Source organism: Prunus mume, linkage group LG8, assembly GCF_029339155.1.
Source record: "Prunus mume cultivar Tortuosa linkage group LG8, ASM2933915v1, whole genome shotgun sequence".
NCBI lineage: Eukaryota > Viridiplantae > Streptophyta > Magnoliopsida > Rosales > Rosaceae > Prunus > Prunus mume.
The window spans coordinates 4,737,170-4,759,964 of NC_142705.1; the positions used below are offsets into that span (position 1 = coordinate 4,737,170).

The 22,795-nt window shown below is 38.8% G+C and overlaps 5 protein-coding genes and 1 pseudogene across 6 annotated transcripts; 3 read left to right on the forward strand and 3 right to left on the reverse strand.

Annotated features, from left to right (window-relative positions):
- The first annotated feature begins 555 nt into the window (after nucleotides 1-555).
- On the forward strand, nucleotides 556-3,046 carry LOC103340540 (Tetratricopeptide repeat (TPR)-like superfamily protein). Its single transcript, XM_008243961.2, has one exon. It carries the CDS (start codon nucleotides 669-671, stop codon nucleotides 2,121-2,123), a length of 1,455 nt encoding a protein of 484 aa, XP_008242183.2. The 5' UTR covers nucleotides 556-668; the 3' UTR covers nucleotides 2,124-3,046.
- CFIM-25 (homolog of CFIM-25) lies at nucleotides 2,288-4,263 on the reverse strand. 2 transcript variants are annotated; one of them, XM_008243960.3, is made up of 7 exons: nucleotides 3,861-4,259; nucleotides 3,691-3,736; nucleotides 3,342-3,435; nucleotides 3,185-3,258; nucleotides 3,028-3,114; nucleotides 2,703-2,813; nucleotides 2,288-2,584 (listed from the first exon to the last, which is right to left on the reverse strand). In XM_008243960.3, the coding sequence occupies exons 1-7, from the start codon at nucleotides 4,040-4,042 to the stop codon at nucleotides 2,513-2,515; spliced, it is 666 nt and encodes a 221-aa protein (XP_008242182.1). In that variant the 5' UTR covers nucleotides 4,043-4,259; the 3' UTR covers nucleotides 2,288-2,512. The 2 variants fall into 2 exon arrangements, with proteins under 2 accessions (XP_008242182.1, XP_088898331.1); XM_089042205.1 differs by lacking the exon at nucleotides 3,028-3,114 and having other exon boundaries at nucleotides 3,861-4,263.
- Nucleotides 4,264-6,544: 2,281 nt separating this feature from the next.
- Nucleotides 6,545-9,080, forward strand: LOC103340541 (uncharacterized). The gene is made up of 6 exons (XM_008243964.2): nucleotides 6,545-6,687; nucleotides 7,443-7,513; nucleotides 7,675-7,776; nucleotides 8,298-8,424; nucleotides 8,504-8,621; nucleotides 8,726-9,080. Exons 2-6 carry the CDS (start codon nucleotides 7,504-7,506, stop codon nucleotides 8,777-8,779), a joined length of 411 nt encoding a protein of 136 aa, XP_008242186.2. The 5' UTR covers nucleotides 6,545-6,687; nucleotides 7,443-7,503; the 3' UTR covers nucleotides 8,780-9,080.
- Nucleotides 9,081-9,562: 482 nt separating this feature from the next.
- On the reverse strand, nucleotides 9,563-12,082 carry LOC103340542 (zinc ion binding protein). Its single transcript, XM_008243965.3, has 6 exons — nucleotides 11,888-12,082; nucleotides 11,681-11,755; nucleotides 11,306-11,436; nucleotides 10,442-10,901; nucleotides 10,067-10,177; nucleotides 9,563-9,958 (listed from the first exon to the last, which is right to left on the reverse strand). The coding sequence occupies exons 1-6, from the start codon at nucleotides 11,972-11,974 to the stop codon at nucleotides 9,866-9,868; spliced, it is 957 nt and encodes a 318-aa protein (XP_008242187.2). The 5' UTR covers nucleotides 11,975-12,082; the 3' UTR covers nucleotides 9,563-9,865.
- Nucleotides 12,083-15,766: 3,684 nt separating this feature from the next.
- LOC103340642 (hydroxyproline-rich glycoprotein family protein) lies at nucleotides 15,767-18,227 on the forward strand. Its single transcript, XM_008244082.2, has one exon. It carries the CDS (start codon nucleotides 15,988-15,990, stop codon nucleotides 17,728-17,730), a length of 1,743 nt encoding a protein of 580 aa, XP_008242304.2. The 5' UTR covers nucleotides 15,767-15,987; the 3' UTR covers nucleotides 17,731-18,227.
- Nucleotides 18,228-20,426: 2,199 nt separating this feature from the next.
- On the reverse strand, nucleotides 20,427-21,786 carry LOC148914550 (threonine synthase, chloroplastic-like; annotated as a pseudogene).
- Nucleotides 21,787-22,795: the final 1,009 nt, after the last annotated feature.

A 22,795-nucleotide genomic window follows, 5' to 3' on the forward strand; every position in this document is an offset into this window, starting at 1 on the left:
AAAGTAGAGCTATGAATTTTGATTGCTTATGTATATGTGAAAGACTATACCATATAATTAATTTCGAATGCAATGATGTAATGCTCACATAAGTGTTATGTGAATTGAAAGTAGAGCTATGAATTTTGATTGCTTATGTATATGTGAAAGACTTTACCATATAATTAATTTCGAATGCAATGATGTAATGCGTACATAAGTATTACGTGAATTGAAAATAAAGCTATGAATGTGAAGGTTTTAGAGCTCTTTAGCACGATTTTAGTGTCATATGATTTAGATTTGTGTTTACAAATACAACATGAGAGCGATCAAGATAAAGAATCCTCCCACAATTATGGGATTTTTCTACAAATAATTATTTATCCATAATAACTCAAAATCTCCGAGAAATAATAAATAAATAAATAAATAAAAGATTCAAGATTATATCCCTTTTTCTTTTTTCTTTTTCTGAGTCAAGGCAACAATATGATATCCTAGAAGGCTAGAGACATGCGTCTTTATTTATTAAACGACGCCGTCTGAATCGTCGTTAAATCTCATTGCCTTTTCAAATAACAGCAGTAACCATTTAACCACCGATTCCCGCCAACCATCCTAACTTCATCAAATTTCAACTGGTAATTCTGAGCTTCACACTATAACGAATAAAGCTAAAAAAAACCATGAGCAAAGCTTGCCGTGAGGCTGAGCGGAGGGTTCTCAGCCTCCTCCACGGCCGCAAAACCCGAACCCATCTCCGCCAAATCCACGGCCACCTCCTTCGCCATGGCCTTGGCCAATTCAACCAAGTCCTCGCCCACTTTGTCTCCGTTTGTTGGTCACTCGACAAAATGAGCTACGCAAATCGCGTGTTCGACCAAACCCACAACCCCAATATCCTCCTCTTCAATTCCATGATCAAAGGCTTTTCAATCTGTGAACCCTTTGAACAGTCTCTCTACATGTTCTCTCTTATGAAAGACCGCGGCATTTGCCCCGATGAGTACACTTATGCGCCGTTGCTCAAGTCGTGCTCGAATATTTGTGACCACAGGTTAGGGCAGTGTGTTCATGGACAAATTTTGAGAGTTGGGTTTGAATGCTTTAGTTCGATTCGCACTGGGGTTATTGATTTGTATGTTAATTGTGGAAAAATGGAGGATGCTAGGAAGGTGTTTGATGCGTTGTCTCACAGAGATGTGATTGTTTGGAATTTGATGGTTCGTGGGTTTTGCAAGACCGGTGATGTGGATACGGGTTTGTATTTGTTTAGGCAGATGGGTGAAAGGAACGTTGTTTCTTGGAACTCAATGATTTCGTGCTTAACGCAGTGTGGGCGGGATAGTGAAGCTTTAGAACTTTTCCGTGAGATGTTGGATCAGAGATTCGAACCAGACGAGGCGACCGTGGTTGCAGTTTTGCCTGCTTGTGCTCATTTAGGGGATGTTGAGGTTGGGAAATGGATACATTCCTATACAGATTCTAAAGGACTTCTAAAACAAGTTGTATCTGTGGGGAACTCACTTATCAACTTTTACTGTAAATGTGGAGATTTGGATGCTGCTTGTGGTATTTTTGACCAAATGCCTCGTAAAAATGTTGTTTCCTGGAACACACTGATTTCGGGGTATGCTTTTAATGGGAGAGGTGAACTTGGGATCGACTTGTTTGAGAAGATGATGAACAAAGGTGAGGGACCAAATGATGCAACTTTTGTGGGGGTTTTAACATGTTGTGCCCATGCAGGCTTGGTGGAAAAAGCAAAGGAATTGTTTGCTTCAATGGTTGTAAGTCACCAGCTTGAGCCAAAACTAGGGCATTATGGATGTATGGTTGATGTTCTTGGGCGAAGTGGACGGCTGAAGGAGGCTCATGACTTGATTAAGAGCATGCCTATGAAGCCAAATGCTACCTTATGGGGTGCATTGCTTGGTGCTTGCTCTACTCACGGCAAGGTAGAGCTCGCGGAACTTACAGCTAAAGAGCTTATCAATCTCGAACCATGGAATTCGGGGAATTATGTGCTGCTGTCGAATATTTATGCAGAAGTAGGCAGGTGGGTAGAAGTTGAGAAAGTCAGAGATTTGATGAGGGAAAACTGCATCAAAAAAGCACCAGGGCAGAGTTCAATTGGATAGCCATGAAATTTAAGTTACAGGCTGGCCGCTTCAGGCTTTGTATCTTAGGTCTCATCCAGCCTCTCTTTTGATCATATTCACAGACAAAATATTTAGTTGTTCAGCAAGATCGGAGAAATACAAGAGGTTTTCGGAATAATAATTTGTCAGAAAAGAATGAAAACTCAAGCCAAACATAACAAGTATCATTTATGCTTGCTGTCTTCAACACACGATTATTCCCTTTAGAAATCTATACTATATATACATTATACAAGCATTTGGCAAAATTTCATGAGAAATAGATGCCCAGGGAACAACCTTTCTCCAACTTACATACTGTTACAGCTGATCGTCGTCTGCATACCATACGGTCCACTCTACAATGGCGATCGAGTTTATCTCAATCTTCAATCTTCGATGATGTTGATGGTGAACTTTGATAGCATCTCCGGAACACCTGATATAACAGGTCCATACGTCTACACAATACAACAATCAAGAACAATTAACAGTAGAATGATTCAATCTCCATCAAACAGATCACAGATATAAACACTCATAAATATGCATGTACTGCACCATTTTCAAGCTCATTACCTCCTGATTTTTATTGATCTGGCACAATGGAATAGCAAGCAATTTTAGGTTTTTCGGCGCAACGAACTTCCGACAGTCTGGGAGCCTCACAATAAACAGTTTCGTGCACTCCTACAGAATGAGATAAACATAAGAAATCATGCTTCTTGGCCACCCAGTTGAAGCCTTGTTTTAGGAGGGGAACCATATTTTCGGACCCCATTAAGTGATGACATAATATGACAGTTAATCTGTACTTATACATCAATAAGTATGATCAATTGCCACGTCATGTAGTTAGTTGATTCTTAATTAAGACATGTGAATAGGAGACCAGAGGAGCTACCTTTGGGTTTTTAACTTTAGAGGGCAAGTCCCGACAGAGCAATGTGTCAAAATCATGCCTCCACCATACCCCAAGACATTCCCCTACCTAAACATTCAAACAATTTTTCAATGCACCAAAAAAAAAAAGGAAGATATATATTCCATGTTCTATATACCTCCCAAGGAATCCCATCAGCATCTGGATTGACACAAAGTTTCCTTGATAGCTTCCGTTTCAATCCATCGATCTCTGCGAGTTCGAACAAATCCAAGAGTTTAGTAAATCCTAACAAGAATTTCTTAGTGCTCAGTTCAAGAAAGCTGATGAATCACCTGATTCACCAGGCCTTAAGCGACCCCCCGGAAGCTTAAACATGCAATTTCTTACTTGCAACAGCAGTATATGCGGATGTTTGAACAACTCAACCTGAGCTCACAACAATCACATCTTTTTCAGCTCACTTATGAAGAAGCCAATATCAAATTCTGCAACAGAGAAGTCTAAGAAACTACTAGCAATCAAGAAGCAGAATTCATGTAAATTCTTAAAGATCAATTTGATGGTTCATAAATCTAATGATCCCCATTCGAATGTCAAATAAATTCAACCTCCTAAATATTTATAAATAAATCAAAGATAAATAAAGAAGTAAAACTTGTTGAATTAGGACAGAGAACCAACCAAAATAACTGCCTCCACGCACGTCCTCAATCCATAAGCAGCATAGCTATATTTAAACAGCCACAAAAACAGAAAAGTTAGCACTTTGAAGCCAAAAAAAAGAGAGTACAAATTAGTGAAAATAAAAGAAACCCAATTGAAAATACACACAAAAATAAAAAAAATAGTACCTGGACTTCATTCTCTGAAGACGATCAGCTACAGACTCGTCCTTGATAGGAAGGGCTTCCTTGGAGGAAAAGTAATAGGAACTGAGAGGGTATATGTCCAGTATACGGCTCTGATCACCGTTGTCATGATCAATACCGTTATTGTCGTTTGACACGTGTAAGGAACCCCCTTCATCCCCCATCTTCAACTATCCAAAGCTCAATGATGATCGCAGAGGACACAGAGAGAAAAAAGAGGTGAATAAATAGAAGGAAAAAAGTGACAAAAGAGGAAACGTGGCTTGGCTACGCAGTGGCTGTGTGTATGTTGAATTCTAAGGTCGACTCTCGAACGTGGCGTTCCAGAGAGACCTTGATATTGTCACATACGGCCCTAACTTGGCTACTGATCATTGAGCACTTGGCTACTGACGATTGAGCAACGGTGGCGTTTTACTTGTAAAGCTTTCATGGGCTTCTTCTTCTACTAGATATACGTGAATTGGTCTGGGCTGTTTTGGGCTGATTTGGTTCCTGTATATGTGACCCAATGTACGAGTAGCAAATATCTCTACATATGCAGCTAAAATTAAAAAAGCACACCGGCACGACTTGTACCTTAAGTGGTTAAAAATTTTCTCATCTTTCTACTCGATCTTTGGTGTTCGGCTCCCCTCTCTGTCAATATAGCTCTGGTACTGAAATAAAGATGAAACAATTTTTGGGAGTTTGAGAATGGTCGGAAGAAATAGTATAGAGACTGATTTTAGTTTTTTCAGTTTCAAATGTCAAGGTGATGTGGTATATAGGAATAAATATCTCTACATATGCAGCCATAATTGAAATAAAATAAAAATAGCACAGCACGAGGACTTGCATCATAAGTGGTGAAGAGCTTTCTCGTCTTTCTACTCGCTATCTGGTGTTCGGTTCCCAATATAAAGGTAACAAATGCTATATGGTCTGGTCATAGTTTTATGCTTCTACATAAAACAAGTTCCTTGGTCCTTTAGATTAGACTTTTCAATTTGATCACCAACTTTCAAGTTGCAAGCAACGTTCATTGAAATTCAAAAAGGAAGAAGAAAAAGAATACTAAAGAAAAGCTCAATTCACCACATCTTGCAAGCTAAGTTGCTTGGAGGATATTTAACCCCCTATTCCCTTTGCTTTGGATGATGAAAATGTTAAGGACACTGCATTTGTTGACCAATCAGAAACTAAGGGCGGCCAGGTAAAAAGTTCTGAGAAGCTAATGACTCCTTTAACAACCAAAATGTGATTGTTGGGATATAGTTATCCTTAAATCTGTAGATCAAGCTAACCACCACCAGGCCAAAATGGCCCTCAACTTTTCCCATTGATTCAAGTTTACTTCTCTAGTGTTCTTGTTCTATTTGGTAAGTTGTTAGGCACAAAAGAATGCATATAATATCAGTTGTTGGACAGTCGATGAATTTCTTTATGCCTGAATGCAAATCTTAATTCAAGCAACTACAATCTGCTAGGCTATAAGGCCATAACGTTTTTGTCCCCAATATTATTATTTTTTTGCTGCATACATGAGTTTAGTTAAGTTGGCTAAAGTGGATATGTTGTCTACTATGCACCCGACTTCGAATCCCCCTCTCTGTAGTTTAGATTAGGTTAAAGTAGATTATCGTTTCTATAAAAACAAGTAATAAGAAGGAAAAAAAGAGAAGCCAGAATTAATTCTCATGTGGCATGTGTTGAGTTGTAATGCATTTACAGGTGGATCCACCAGAAGCATGAAACATCTCTGATGCTAATAGGACCCTTGTTGTTCATATGGTGTGAGTCTGTTAATCACATTGATATATAATATTGTAGGGGGCCAAATGCACCAATCATAAAAACCATATCCTTAACAAGAAAATGATGATAACAGTGATGTTATTTGTATTAAATTTATATGTATTATATTGCTTGTTTTTGTTATTGAAGAGGGAAATTTAAAATTGAGACATTTTACTAAAACTCGTTAGTATAAAGTATAATATCACTAAATTAAGAGCTCGTTAGTATAAAATATATTACTATATCTGACCAACAATAATATAGTGAGTAAATGCCGTATAAATAGTTTTACTAGATATATATATATATATATATATATATATATGAAGAAAGGTCTATTTTTGTAAGAAATTAAAATAGTATTAAAAATTAAAAATGGTTTCCAATTGATATTCCTATGCTTGGGCTTTAGTGGGCGTCCAACCTCATGTTTCCTTAAAAAATATATATATATATATATATATATAAATCTATACAATCATTGCCGGCGGCGATATTGAAAGCAAAAACTGGAAAAATAAAAAAGATGGAAAACGAAATGTCAGCGGTGGAAGCTCTAAGGCCTAAGCCTCTGACCAATGATATTCCAAAGGTTTGCAGAAAAATGAGAGGGCTTAGTTGTCTTTTGAGCTACTGGCCAATCAAATTTGATGATTCCTCTACCAAACATTCTGCAAATAATTTTAACCACTACTCAAGAAATATTTATTTATACAAAGCAAAATAACAATATTTAATAAAAAATACTTCTTGATAAGTATGTAAATGGTTATATCATTTTCTCAGACCCAAAAAAAATAATTGGTTATGTCCTTTTTCTTTTTTCTTTTTCTAAAAGACAAGAGACAGAGGGGGAGTCAATTTTCTTAGCTTTCAGTTGTTTAATGCTGAAGGGAAGCCTTGCTTGACATGTAGAAGAAGAAGACCTCTCAAATACACAAAGACCCCTCTTTCTTTCCTCCCCTCTCAATTTGTGATCTGTGGAGGAAAATTCATTAGGATTTTGCTTCTCAGGTCCTGCAATTCATACGTAAGTTCCTCTTCCAGTTTTTCCTGTCTGTAATGCTCTATTTCATGATTGATTTGATTGAATATCTGTTTTTATCTTCTGGGTTTTGTTGGGATGTTGATAAAGCTTGGTGCTTTTGCAAAATTTTTTGTTAATCCTTTCAATTTATATGATGATATGACTGTGTTCTGTAGTATCCGTAGTTTAGATTTCTTATTTTGACGATTTATGAGCTGAAATGGGATGTGCCGCAATTTGGTACATACACGCTGCAACTAAACTGTGGTTTGATTTGAAATTTGTGGGAGGTTTTGCAACACATATGGATTTGTACATACAGACCTTTAAGAATGAAATTTTTTTGAAGACCCAAGAACTAAGGTGTTGTTGACCCAAGTACTTGTTCATTATAGTACCATGGAAATTTTGTGTTGTATTGCCACCTCAGCTGGATTATTAGCAAATGGTACTGGGAGCAGCCCCTGTGTTTGGTTCCATTTTGAAGCTAATGATTACTTAGTATGCTTTAATTAGTTATGATTAATGGATTTAGATGCTCTGAGAAAGGTGGTTTCTGAATGATTTTGAACCATAATAAGGGAGGGCTTGTTTAGCCACAGGCAATTACAAACTGTAGTGCAAACTTGTAACTTTTGCATTGGTTGTTTTCTGTTTGATCTGCAAGCTAGTAAAGATGACTGGTTTCTCACTGATCATGAACAAAAAATTTGTGGGATAAATTGGATCTGAAGTGAGATTGTAATTTTGTGAAACAGGTTTATTGAGGTGTGGCAAGTGAGGACTTTTGGCAACTCATATTCATCTGCTCTAGCATACATGGATCAAAGTACTCAAACTTCCCTTGATTTATTATTGCTTACTGTTCTTTGTATATGATAAATGATGCCTATATATTCACTTATTCAGAACTAAAACGGCTAAGTTAACATGATCAGTCTCTAGTTCCACTACTTCCTAACTCTGATACAAGATTTATTGGTGTTGCAGATGCTTCGGCAGAGGGTTTGAGAAACGACCTTGAGCTAGTGAGATCCTCCTCTGAAAAGCAACTTTTGAGACCATCAGCCCGATATTATTCAGTTTTTAAAGGTAGCAATCTGTTTGGACCTTTTTTTTGCCAATCCTGTTTTGGACTTTGCAACGTATAAGTGCTTTCACATTTATCTGTGACAATTATGAATCTTCCTCTCATGGACTATGGAATGTGTTTGTTATCTCGGTAACCCTATGAATCTTCCTTTTTTGGCTGACCCTATTGTCTGTAATTCTTTAAGAAATGACATTTTAAGTGTTCTGTCGTTTTTAATGTATATCTGGTTGCATGTTAAAAGCTTAATCAGCTTGCTTACATCCTATTAGAGGGAAAGGCATTGTCTGTTTATTTGGATTTTCAATCTAATTCACGGCATCCTAGAATTGATGGTTGTGCTCTCAGACTCTGCTGATTTATCATTGGGCTTACATGCAGTTTTTATTTAACAAAAATCATTAATCTGATCCGAAATGCATATAATTTCTACTTTCTGTGCATAAACAAGATCTTTATAGCAACTGGATCTTTTATACAAACTGTTTATCCAGACAAGTGAGAGGTATTATGGTCATGGTAGGGCAAGCAAAAGATGCTGCAGATCCTGAAAAAGGCAGGTATACCCTAATTCGAGATGCAGAGGACTTTTCATCAGGGATGTACGAGAAGCAGCTTCCATGCTTTGGCTGCGGGATAGGATGGTTTTCGTGAGTATCTTTAATACCTTCTTCCTCCTTTATTTTCATTACCCCTTCCCTTGTCTCATTCCTATTTCTTGCACTGCAGTTTTCTTTTAGGCTTTGTCTTCCCAGTGATGTGGTACTATGCTACAGTTCTGTATTTTGGAAATTACTATCGCAAGGATCCGAGGGAGCGAGCAGGACTGGCTGCCTCTGCAATTGCTGTATCTCTCTCATCCTATCTAACATTTTTCTTTAAAGCCTTAAATTTTATATTTTCAACTGTGTTTCAGAGAGTTAAATCAGCATAATTATCCAATTGTTGCAGGCACTAGCTTGTTCTGTTGTGCTGTTGATTATAGCATTGTTTCGGATATTCTAGCCTTTGTCAACCGGATGTAAAATGTGCTAACATCATCTTTGCAAGCATGAAGAAAGCATAGTTGAATTGGAAGGGACTTTTAAGTACACAGATACTAATACTTTTTCGTCGAGAGGGACATAAAAGAAAGAAGAAAGAGGTGAAGAGAACCTTCATACGTCTATACTTACTACCAGCTTGGATGATGATGAGCTACAATACCATTTTCATATTGAGTGATTGTGTTTGTAAACATTGTAATTATACAACTTTATAGAGGTATACAGAGCTGTGATCAAGGCATTCCCAGTTTGCTGAGTTTGATTCATGCGTCTTTATCTTTATCGTTAAACGCAGAACTTGACCATTATGGACATTCATATTTCTGAGGTTGCCGCCACCTTAGTTCATAGTGGTTGAAAAAATGAAAACCCCAAAAAAAACCGTTAACCTCACGATAAGGGTAATTCCCTTCTCTCCTCCTCCAGCTGCTTCTCTGTTTATCTTTGATTTCGAATCTGACATCTTTTCTTATTCTGAATGAAAAAACACTGCTTATGCTTTGGGCTTGACGAACGAAGAACACTTGAGCAGGGGCCTCCCGGCTTTTTTATGTACGACAACACCTAATTCAAACCGTTTTCCTTGGCCAGCCAACTAGGATTAATAGAATTCTCAACCAAATTGGACTTTCTTTTTCATTTTTTGGTTTGTTTGTTAACCTCAATAATAAAAAATAACTAAGAGGGAGGGACCAACCATAAAGCCAGGCTGGATTAACAAATGTGTCCAGAGACAGGTAAGTTAAGAATGGATCTTGTATTATGAGAAAATCATCACAATGTCTGTCCGATTCATATAGAATTGAATAATTAATGACAATGATATTTCTTCTGAAAACTTTTCAAACAGAAGAAAAAATATGAGTCCTAGACTTGTAACTCTGAATACAAACCGCATAAAAAAAAACTTTGCATACAAAAAAAGGTTACAGCCAACCATCTGCATTTGATTCTGAATTTGAATGAGGTTCTAGCCAACCAGGGCCGGCAAGGCTGCAAAGGAGACACTACACTGATTTCCAGTCACTCCACTTCAAACTGTATTTTAATCCTTGGCCACCAAATGAACATGCTTGTTCTCAATGGCCACCAAATGAACATGCTTGTTCTCAATTTTAAATCTGGAGCTTGAATTGATCTGGCACCAAACAAGTAATATGATTAAAAATAATAATGTAAAGGTGGAGCCAATGATTAATAGATACCATTTAATTGAAAGTACTAAATAAACATTGGATAGGCAAACCTTGTGATCAAGCATATCACTCAATTTGGCTTCATCATCTGTTATGCCTGATTCTTCAATAGCTTTCAGAACAAGTTTTTTCAATTTCCTCATCTTTAGGACTCCGTCATTCTGCACCAATGCATACAAAGAGCAGATTTTAGTATATATAGAAGCAAAACTGTTTTCTACTCTAATAATGGTCTCCGACTCTCCCTCCTAAGGAATGGAAAGTGCGTCTTTTCTCATGCCATCGCGCTCTTTTCACTAATGTATGCTATAAAGAAAGAGGATGAGTATTACTTTCTTTTCTTTCTTTTTTCCTTTTCTAAAGTGGCATAATTCATTGCGCAATTTTACTGGAAAGCAAGAAATGATGTTATTCAGAACACATACCGATTTTAAGGTTGATGTGATCAACTTCTTCCACTTTATTTTCATACTGGATTCATTCTTAGCAGAGCTAGATTCCACCAACTTATCTTTCTCCAACTGACTCTCCTTTCCATTTGCTTCTGTCTTCCCACTCTGAATCACTTCATCTGATGTATTATCCCTAGCCTTCTTCCTTGATTCATCATTCTTGGATGCATCAAGTTTTCTCTTTTTCTCTGACAACAAAGTTCCATTCCCTGCTTCAGAACTGTTTTGCTCCGCATTGACTCTAGATGCATCCTGCAATTTAGGTTCCTCAATTTGTTTATTCTCAGGTGTAGGTTTTGTATCCAGGGCAGATTCTTCCGGCTGCTTAGGCTGTTGCTTTGCAGCGTGGATTGCTCGGGCTCTTGCCCTGTGCTTCTTTCCTTCGGCATGGAGCAGCAGGGTCTGCTCACTAGTAGCTTTAGTATTGCAAAGACTGCAAAAACACATATCCAGAAAAGTATGATCAGATCCCTATCATGGAAAGAAAACTGAATGCAATCTCTGAATACCAGGCTAATAATGTATCATGCATATTTTATTGTGAAGATAGTTGGTAATAGTTGGTAGTACCAAAATCACTATGTCACAGTGTACTGTCTCTTCTCCAACTCTTCCATGTTTCATATCTACAACAGATGATGCATTTATTCAAAACAAACTAATTTAGCAATTTGCAACATTGCTTTCTATGGGCAGCAGCAGCAATATGAATGCACACAAACATTTAATAAAAATATGCACGCATTTCCAAGGAAATTCATTACATTGATTAATTTTAGGTCTGAACAAGCATGTGAATAAAAGATTATCATAAAATCAGAACAAGGAAAACAGTACCTACAAAACCACGGAAAGCGTTTAGATAACCCAACAGTAATATCAAAATCGGGTTGCTGTTTTGAATCCTTGTTGGGCTTGGCTCCCCCACCATTCAAAGCTTTCCCTTGTCCCTTTGGACCATATTTTTCCTGAAAGCAAAAACAAAGAAATACACTGTATACCAAACTGAAGCTTATAACCGATATAATAACTATTTTTTCCCAACATTAAGTAGTAGATATTGGTCCAATGGACATGGAAAATGAAATGAGATATCCATTATATAAATTCTAACATTGTATTCAGACTGTAATGCATAACCCAATTCATAAAAATCTCCCAACCAAGCCAATTCGATCAAATTATTAGATAGGAAAACAATAAGAGACTTACTGCCTCAGTAATGCATTGTGTGTGACTCTGAACGCTTTCTTGCCCAAACATCTCTCCGCAATCAATGCATGATAGCTGAAACATAAAAAATATTAACAAAGTGAGCAACCCAGAAAATAAGTTAAAGACTAGGACTTTATTAAGGCCTATATTTTCTTGGCAACCAAACAGCGAGTCCCAGGTAATGAGGATCGGGAAAAAGGAGACCTTGCGAGCAGAGCAGGACCTGAAGTGACCCGGCAACTTGGGTTTCTTGAGGTTGTCTCCACAATCCTCACACTGAAACCACACCATCTCTCTGTTTCAGGAAGAAGAAAGAGAAAGCTCTGTGACCAAATGACCGAAGAGGTGAACTGGGGGTTTTAGGCCATTTTTACAGGAATTAGAATTTAGGGTTTTATGTTTGTTAAGAGTTTCCTACCAAAACGACTGCGACCCGTTTTATTTACGTACGCGTTTCGACCCACAAGTGAAGGAATAACGGAGCCCAAAATTTGGGCTCCCTCTTTCCCACTTTGAGGCCAAGAGACATATAGGAGCAACTAAAGCAAGCCCAAGTTATGCTGAAGTAAGCAAGAATTCTATAGTGAGGGTCTTATATATGGTCTGTAGGTGATATTCTATCTTTTAATCATTTGATCAGATTAACCAATTTGATCCAACGGCTAAGACCATCTCCAACCATGTTGATGCTAAACTCAAATTTTCACCCTTTAAAATACAACTATTCATGTATTTTTAGAACTCAAATTGTTTTTTCCTCCAACCTTGTAGACTCATAATTTGAGTCTACTACTTTATCTAAATTGTTTAAAAATAGTTAGCCTTCAATTTTTTTTTGCCATTAATTTTTCTTGACATTATTTTTATTTCAACATTCGTGATTTAATTTTCTAAACATTTTAACCTAAAAAAATCCAAAATTCAAAACATAAATTTTTTTTTTACTCCAAACAGAGCAACTTTAAGTTGCAAGTTTAATAAATAAATAAAATGAAAGAAACAATAACTACAAATGGTGAGCTGCCACTTGTCATGCAAAAGCAAAGGGAGAGCTGCAACTTTCTTCCGCGTAGGGCCCACTCCATTTTTCCTCTTCATATGGGCTGTGCAGCATGAGTTGGGGTCCACAAAAAATTTCCAGTCTAGGCAAAACCCAGACTGAAATTCCACCCAAAATTCCACCCATCTCAAATTTCCACCCCTGAAAATACATGGGTTGGAGATGAATTTTGGACTCAAAACTCAAAATTTGAGTTTTCACCCATTGGGTTGGAGATGGTCTAACCAATTTGATCTAATCGTTAAGAGATAAGGTCTCACCTAAGGACTATATATAAGGCCCTCATTATAAAATGAATATAAAGTAAAACATATTACTTTCTTTTTCATCACTTAACATGTTTTGACATGTGTTACTGTCAGCCGCCTAAATGCTTGTACATATGAATTCTTGATTGTCAATACTTGTGGGTAGGGGTGGCATTTTAAACCGAAAAACCGCAAAAACCAACCGATAATTTACAATGAAACCGCAATCGCGGTAAACCGAACCGCATTTGCGGTATTAAGAACCGAACCGCATTTGCGGTTGCGGTTGTGGTATTTGATTTTCAAAACTTGCGGTTACCGCAAACCGCAAAGTATAGCCACACGGATGATGAAGTTGAATTTTACAAGGAAATGGAACATATGACAACTTGTAAGTAATTAGTTTATTTATACTAATGTTATTTATGCTTCTTCTTATAATAAAATGTACTACAATATGTTGTTTTATTTGTAAATAACATTGGTGCTCAAACAACACAACGGGGTTCTTCAAATCCACTCACCACCAACACTTGAGTTTATAACTTTAGTTTGTAACATTGGTGCATTGCATTTTCCTTTTAGTTTGTAACTTTAATTAACTTTGAATTGAATTTTTCTTTTTTGTTGTAACTTTAATTTATTTTGCTTTGCATTTTCCTTTTGGTTTATAACTTTAAAGGATTTGGAATTGGAATGCTTGAGAAGTTTAACTTTAATTGGAATGCTTGAAATTGTAACTTTAATTTTCTTAGGTTGTGAATGCTTGAGAAGTTGATGAGATTGTGAATTTATATATGTTTGAGAAATTGAGGTTGTGTATTTATTTATTTAGGTTGTGAATTTATATTTTTGTGAATACTTGAGAACTCGCGGTTTTAAACCGCAAAACGCGGTCGGTTTGCGGTTTCAAAAATCACCAAACCGCAAATAGTCGGTCGGTTTGCAGTTTGAGTAAAAATTGCGTTATCGAACCGCAACCACCCCTACTTGTGGGGGGCGGTTATGCATTAATAGTCTAAATTCGTCGATAAATATATAGGTGATTAAACGTAGCATTCTTGTAATATTTTCTTATGTCATACGTAAATTTACAAATTTAAATTCTTAGTGAATTCGTTTTTTGTCATACAATATTCATTGAAGATAGAAAATGCTTCATCAAAGTTGGGTTCGAAAATCCCAAAAATGGGTAAAAATTTGTTGTTCGATGAAATTCTCTATACCAATAGCGTCAAGTAAGGGTTGGTTTCTACCTAGGCCTTATTTGAAATTGCAATTTGCTAAGTCAAGCCTCAAGGCTCAAAAGAATGGGGACTTCTCTCAAAGTTTGACTTGTAGGAATATAAAGATAAAGTTAAAGAAAAGAAAAGGGACTGCCAAACGCTAGCTAGCCTAGACCTTTGGAGAAACTTGGACGGCACTTGGCCTTGGTGACCAGTGGCTGTCCTTTCTCAATCTGTCTCTTCACTCAGATTAATTTGTCCCCAAGAAACCAGTCCCTTCCTTCCCTACTCCAAAATTTCAATCATACACAAAAGCTTTGTCATCTGTCGACACGCACCACAATCCCAGCTCACAGCCTCATATCAAAGGGATGAGATGCAAAGTGTTATTTAATCAGTTGGAAAATTAAAAAAACAAGATACACTTGCTTGCTTATTAAAAAGTCGCTTGCAAGCCATGGGATGGGACCTCTCTCTCTCTCTCTCTCTCTCTCTCTCTCTCTCTCCCTCCCTCCTTTGAAATGTGCAATAAGGACATGCGTGGGTCACGGATATAAGCTAAAGCACTAGGATTCAAATTATAGCTTTTCCCACAATTGCTTAGTGCTCTTCAGCTCCTGCTGTGATTTTTTGAAGTACGTATACTATTAGTTGTCACGCTTGGCAGCTTTTCCAAGTCAAATTTTCCACCAAAAAACTGGCGCTTCATTTACAGTCTGAAACCAACACAGTTTGAGAAAAACAAAATAGAAAAATGCAGAAAATTGGTAGCTCAACGCTCTCATAAAAAGCAGCTTATAGACATTGATGCTTTAACAGAACAGTAGATTGTAAAAAGCATTAGCAAAAGAACAGGGAGGAGGAGGAGGGTCGGTCTTTTGACAGAGTGTCACATAAAAGGATATAGTTTTCAATGATTGCAGCCACGCTCCAATCATTCAAACAAAGGAAGAAGAAGATGCTTCAGTACTACGAGTGTCCTGTGCTTCTGTGTCGTATGGGCTACACGTGCATGGCTCTACCTGCACAACTTGCTTTGCTTGCCTTAGAAATACTTCCATTTCATCCTCTTCTTCTTGGTTTGATGGATTGGCAGAATTTTTGGATGGAAGATTCATAATCGAAGGTCGGTATATTATTGGTTGTCAGCACCGACTCTTTGTTGAGTGATACACACTGCCAAAACAGCTTAACGTATGTGGAATGCATGATTCCTTTTTTATTTATTTATAAATCATAAGTTATAGCATATCCTCATGATTCACGTGTATAATTTTCCTTCCTTCCCCTTGATGTATATCTCCATCCATCTCTTGTCATTTACCTACATCAACACGTAATTCGTATACATTAAAAAAAGAATTCGTAATATGTTATGTCTGTATCTTTAATTTACATAATTTATAGTAGAGACCGACACGTATTACTCTTATTCGATTCAAAAGAACAATTTCCTCCCTAATACATGTTTAATTATAAAAAAGATAATCAAAAGGTTTTTGATTAACAATAAATTGTGAAACGTGCATCATTATTTGATTTCAATTTTTCGGGTGTAATAGTATCTCTGTCTGCTAAAGGCTATTTGCTTCCCAAGTGTTTTTATTTTATTTTTTATACTCTTTATCTCCACAACCAAAAGGCTCAAAAAAACCCAACTCATCGAAAGCTATGCAATGCAAGTAAACAAAGCCTAAAAGACCCACCAAAACCACCACCACCCACCTACTTGGTCCCCAACTCACCATCCCCGCCACCGCTGCAACCTCCATGCCTCGCCGCCATCCGTCATCGTCCCCGCTTCTCAGTCCGCCGGTGCTCATCATACTCCTGCCCATCATCACCTTCCTCTTCCTCTTCTGCACCATCCCTCCATTTCTGTCCCTCACCTCTCAAATCCTCCGACCCACAATTTCCGTCAAGAAAAGCTGGGACTCCCTCAACGTTTTCCTCGTCGTCTTTGCGATTCTCTGCGGGATCTTCGCCAAGCGAAACGACGACGGATCACCCGCCGAGGAGGATCCTATCCAAAATGCTTCTGACCCGTTAAATAATAGTATTGCCGCGAACAACACAACAAACACATCAGAACCCGAAGTCTTGCTTCCACAACAATGGTTTGGATTTTCAGAGAGGCCACCGGAAACCAGCGGTGGCCGGTTGCGGAGGAGCAGCAGCTCCTACCCAGATCTGAGGCAGCTCGGCCAACAGTCCTCATGGGAATCTGGAGATCACAGCAAGTCTCAGTTTCGCTTCTTCGATGACTTCGAAATCAACAACACTACTTATCATCGTACTCCGCCGCCAGTTTCGCGCCAAAGCCGCTCCCGTGAGTACTCGGATGTAATTAAGGAGATTCCGGTGGACACTTTCGTACTTCGCTCTTCTCCTCCTCCTCCGCCCCAGTCGCCTGCGCCGCCACCTCCACCGCCTCCGCCGCTGCGTCATCAAAATCCGAGAAGGGCGTATGAGACCGTTAGACGTAGAGATCATAAGGAGAAAGTACCCAACACTAACAGTGTTATTGTTAATGAGGCTCAACAATTCGAGCAGGTTCGATCTCCGCCACCAACGCCGCCGCCTCCTCCTCCGCCACGTCCTGCAGCGTCGCCATCGCCAATGCGGATTCGGCCGGAGCATAAACGTAGAAAGAGTAACGTGAAGAAGGAGATAGCTATGGTTTGGGCTTCGGTTCTGTCCAACCAGAGAAAGAGGAAGAAGAAGCAAAAGCCCACCGGTAGCAGAGACATTTACGATACTGCGACCCACTCTCCGCCAGAACAACAAGTACGAGAAGGAGGAGGAGAAGGAGAGTATTATTACACAAGACCACCGCCGTCGCAGCCTCCTCCGCCGCCACCTCCGCCCCCGCCACATTCTGTATTTCACAATCTGTTCAAAAAGGGAATGAGCAAAGCCAAAAAAGTTCACTCCGTCTCGAATCCACCAGCTCCACCCCCACCACCTCCACGATCCACGTTGCGAAAACAAAAGAGTTGGAGTGCTATTTTCCCGGCGGCGCCACCAACTCCGCCGCCACAACCACCGCAAACACCTTCGCCACGGAGAGCTTCTGCCGCCAGTGGCAGGCCGCCATTGCCCACGAAGACGAACAGTTATTTATCCGAGGAGAATGTGAACAGCGGCTGCCAGAGCCCGTTAATTCCTGGGGCGCCGCCTCTACCGCCGTTTAAAATGCCGGAGCTGAGGTTTTGTGTGCGAGGGGACTTCGTTAAGATACAGAGCGCACAGAGCTCCCGTTGTGGATCTCCTGAATTGGAGGACGTTGATGCAACGCCAGATAAGGAAGAAGAGTCGGAGTCAAAGTCACAGTCAGAGTCACATATTAGAGTCAACGTAATGGACGGTAGAGATGGTGGTGGTGGTGGGCCGTCAGTGTTCTGTCCCAGCCCAGACGTTAATACGAAAGCTGATAACTTCATCGCTAGGCTGAGAGATGAGTGGAGGCTTGAGAAGATGAACTCGATGAGGGAGAAAAAGAAGATGGCCTAATAATCTTCTGCAATGGTTTTCTTTACCATTTTCTACTGGTTTGATTAATTACTTGATAGTTTTGGGAAGGTAATGCACACACACTTACAGTCAATTTTTTACAGATTGGTGATATAGAAGGCGGCAAATGGCTCTGACTGTGTTTTTTTGTTCATCTTTTGGAGCACCATTTGCAGAGAGAGAGAGAGATGTGAATTTGGATTTCTGGGTTTGAATTGTTTGATGATATCAGTGTGTATTATAGCAGAGCAATTAGGTAGTATCTACATATTATAAATTTTTACACAGGCAATGGGTTCTGAGTGTGGCTTTATTTTTTCCTCACATCTTGGAGCTCCTTGTGGAAGTATGCTGCTGAGTGCTGGATTTCATGTATGGATTGGGTTGGGTTGGGCTCTAACTGTGTTTTTTGTTCACCACTTAGAGCCCTTGCCCTTGGTTTGTATTGATGTACATACAAATATAATATGCGTATGAGTTTGCAAGATTTGACCTGATTTTGCTTTTGTATGCAATCTTCTTTAACCCTTCTTAGTGCTGCCTATGCTACTACAAGTGGTAAAGATAGGATAATTATTCTCCAAACTATGAAGCTTTAGTTGACATCATTGCTTTATGAGAAATCCGGAGTTAAGCTTACTAAACCCTAAACCCTAAACTCAACCCATGAAATCGAAATTCGAAACCAATTGCGCACCCAAATAATTGTAAAAGATGAACTAGGGTTGGTTTACCTTCCAACCTGCCCAAATTGTATTGCTTGAAGTGGGTTATAGTTTAAGATAAAAGTGAAGTTATTTGAACAAACAGAGTACGAGTAGCATGATTGCAATTTACTAAAAGCTTTGATTCAAGAAATGTATACAAAACAATGCTTGTTGGGCAAAGTCGGAGGACTTTCCAATACCCATTTGAAGTTACGCTTGCCGATGAAATCATTAGATCAAGAAGCAAAAATTCAAGCAACAAACACTTTTTCGATATATAATTTTAGCCAAAGTGCATTGGGGACCGAAAAGTAAGACACCATTTTACCCTTTCCTAGCTACCATCAGTGAATCCTTTTTGGCAATTTAATTGATCTGGGAGGCCCCAATGTTCACCAATCAAGCAGCTTAAATATACATGAATGAACAAAACAAGTTTTGCTGTAAGGTGGTCCAACGTAGTTGAGTATGACCCATGACATAATTTTATTTTATTTTGCACGAAATGACCCATGACATAAATTAATACATAGGTTTAGGGGTACAATTTGCGCGGTGGACACATGAAACCTCACATTGAGAAAACAGTTTTTTCAAATATGATATGTAGTCAAAATTTGATGCACAATAATATAGATTAGTACATATCTACTCGAAAAACAGTTCTCTCAAAATTTGACTAAGTATGAAAAATGGACTTTTAAAATACTAATGTTTTCAATGATATTTTTGGCAGTTTATATTCCTTACATCTTAAATAAGCAAACACGATTTTATGAGATTTTAGCATAAAGTATACATTGACTTTTTTAGGTATCAATATTGGTATAAATTGTATCTTATACTAAAATTGAATTTTCATATGTTGATTTGTTGGGAATTAGATTTTCTAGTATTTTTAATTGAATCCAAATGGGGGTACTTCTTTGTTTATACTTAAGAAAATGTTTGGAATGGAAATAAAGTAAGGAAATAGGCAATCCATGGATAGCCCTGCCCGAAAAGCCCACTTAGGCTCGGCCCTATAGACGAGCTTTGACCAATCTCTTTCAAATCTTGGTCTAGCCCAGCCCAATCAAATGACAAATCCTAATTTAAATAATATTGAATATGTGGAGTTGAAATAGGCATGAATCAGTTGGCTAAAGCAGTGAATCACTCTCCTGACACTCGAGTTCGAATTAATCTTCCAACCCACCCAACCTAGTGTGATGGGTGGGTGATCAACCCACCCAAAGAAACTTAGTATGTATATAAACCCAACTCATTAATGGGCCATGCAAGAACAAGCCCTAAGATTATCAACAATTGAAACCGCAACCCAAACCAACAAGTAAAACCCAAAACTTTCTGTAAACAAAAAGTTTTGGACTGAGGTGTGAAGAATCCTGACCAAAAAAAAAGGAATGAAGAATTTAAATTCAGCACACTATGGCTGTTGTTTCAGCAAACCACTTTTCAATGAAGCTCGCAGGGCTCAAATCACTCGAGGACGGGCACGAGGAGTCAGTATGGGCGGTGACATGGGTCTCGTCCACCAAGACCCAACTCGCTTTGTTGTTAAGGTCACCGGACATGACCGAGCTATGGCGTCGAAGAGCCGTGAATCGGGCAAAATGATCGCAATCGCCTCGAAGTCGCTTCGTGGCGGCTCACCCTTTGGCCACATCGCGGCCTCGGCTTCGCTCGAGCTACATTATGGTATTCGATGTCTACTCCAACAGCACCATCGCCAATCTCGAAGCCTTGCCATATGAAGTCTGGCAATCACAGTTCAATCCTCAGGTACCTCTGTAATTTTCAATTTTTTCTAAAATTTCGACAATTATTTTTGGGTCCTTTTGAGGTTGTTAAATCAATTTCCTAGTTTGCTGCAAGTTGAATATGGGTGCTTCTTTACTTGTTTATGTCTCTTTCTATGAAAACAAGTTTGCTTCTTTTCTTTTTGGCTTGAGAAATTTTGCTAAAATTAGACTTGAGATTTGAATTGTAGATTTGGTTGATATGTCACTTTATGAGATATATTGTATTTGCCTTGTTTGGTATAATCTTAGTTCTTAATTGTTAAATTGATGTTTCAAGTAGACCAAATTGGTGGCATGAGCACAAACAAGGCTTGGAATTCGATCGACCAAGCCCAATTCTTAGCACATTTTGAAGCCTTTATAAAATGCATAGATATTACCAAGATTGCCACCAGGAATAATGACCCAATTAGGGACTTCCCAATCGAATTGCTGCAGAATCTCACTACAGCAGTCTTTTGCCTTCGATCCTCAAGCTGTTCAACGAATTTGCCAAGTAAATTGGCAATTCGGCTGTGATTTCTCTGATCAACTTCATGCAACCGTTAAAATCAGTGTCGATGCTCAGCACAAACGCACTGTTTGCAATGGGGTGGACCAATTGTGCCATTGAAATTTTGTTCGTGGGTAAGAATACGATGAAGGAATACATGCGGAGGCTCAATAGGCGAAGAGGGCGGCCCAACGTGTCGTCGGTAGAGGCACAACCAACTCCAACGACATGTCGTTTGAGCTTCCTAAGGCGGTTCACTTGGCTGACGAGCATGGTTATGCCTAGGTCCTTGAAACTTCAGGTGTGGCTGAACCCGCAGTGCTTGACCCGAGATTGTTCATGCCCAAAAACTGTTTGCCGAAACACTTGGCCCAGAAGAGGTTAGAGTTACCCTCGAAGGTCGAAACGATGTCGTCTTCGTCGATCTCGGATAGGATCACTCCTTCTTGGACTAGACGTCGGAGCCATAGGGCCACGTAGTCTTGCCCAAGTGTGAGTCAAACAGCCGCCACCAGACGAGGTTAAACTTGCGCAGCACGTCGAGGTCGTGTTGGATGTCGATGAGGTCGCCTGAGCGGCTTTGGTGGACGATTTCGTCGAGTGAGTAAGACTCAGGATAGTCAAAGCCCGAGTTGAACAAGACTTACTTAGCTGAGAAGTTGTAAGGCGAGCAGTGGCATCGAGCCTCATCTCTAATGTTCACGTCGAAGGCACGCCGAGATTTTACTGGCGGAGAGTTGTTTATGGTGGCAGCGGTTGGGGAGGATGAGTGAACTGTGGAGGATGTGTAGGAGACGGTGAATGTCACATCCTTGGATTGGCTCAGTTGTAGCACGATATTGTCCTCTTTGGGCCCCCCTCTTTGCCTTCACGGTTTTGTTTTTTGGAACTTACGAGCAACTTCCCAGTGGGTCACCCATATTAGGATTGCTCTAGCCCTAACTCGCTTAACTTCGAAGTTCCTATGATTCAGAAGCCAATGAGCTCCAAAAAGGCCTCGTGCTAGATAGAGGTGGGCATATACATATAAGGTACATCACCCCCTCTCCATTAGTCGATGTGAGATATTGCAATGAGTGGGGAATTAAGGGGCGTTTGGATGTGGGGTTTTGGTAAAACACGGTGTGTTTATGGGTGAGGGAGGATAGGGATGAGTGGAATAAGGAAGACGAAGTCATGTCCAGGAAAAGAGAGAAAATGTGTGGAGAAGAGAGAGGTGGCACTTATTTTTGGTGGGTTTGGGACTGGGACTGGAAGAATGGTGGTGGTCTTAAGAGATAGTTGCTTTTGGTAGGTCCATTTGTGACATGTGTTCAAATAAGCCATGTTTTTCTTTTGGGTATGAATGTTAAAATGTTTCTAAAAAAAAACAATGAATGGCAAATATACTCTTGGGTAAGTTCATTTGGTAAAAGTCGTTTTTTTCACTTGTTGTAGTTGGCGCAAAATTCCATCTAAGTTAATCCAAAAATATATTTCACGCTAAATAAAAATAATAGTGAAAAATTATATATCAAATAATTCTTTTTTAAACATGTGCCAACATAAAATGAAATTGGACCGTTGACCAACTAGTATTACTCTGCTAGAACAGTTTGAGTTACTATATTTCAAATAGCAAGAACTTCAAACTGTTATGAAAGGAAAAGCCAAAATCAGTCTACATTAAAAGTAATATTAGTAGACAAAAGGAATCACTAGGGTAATTGTTTAAAGTAATTGCTCATTGAGACAAGGTCTTGAGTTCGAGTTTTAGCATCGATGTAGTGTGTTTGAATTCAATACATTATCGCTTTTTTCAATAGGAAATATCATTTTTTTTAAATGTGACCTTAGAACACATACGGATTTAGTCAAGTTGGTTAAAGCGGATAATGAATTTAATACAATATCGCCTCTCTCAATAGAAAATATCATTTTTTTTAAAAGTGACCTTAGAGCACATACGGACTTAGTCAAGTTGGTGAAAACGGATGTGCTCCTCATTCTGCACCCAAGTTTGAATCTCCTTTAAATTAAAGTAGAATATCACTTGTTTTTATTTTTTAATTTTTTTAAAC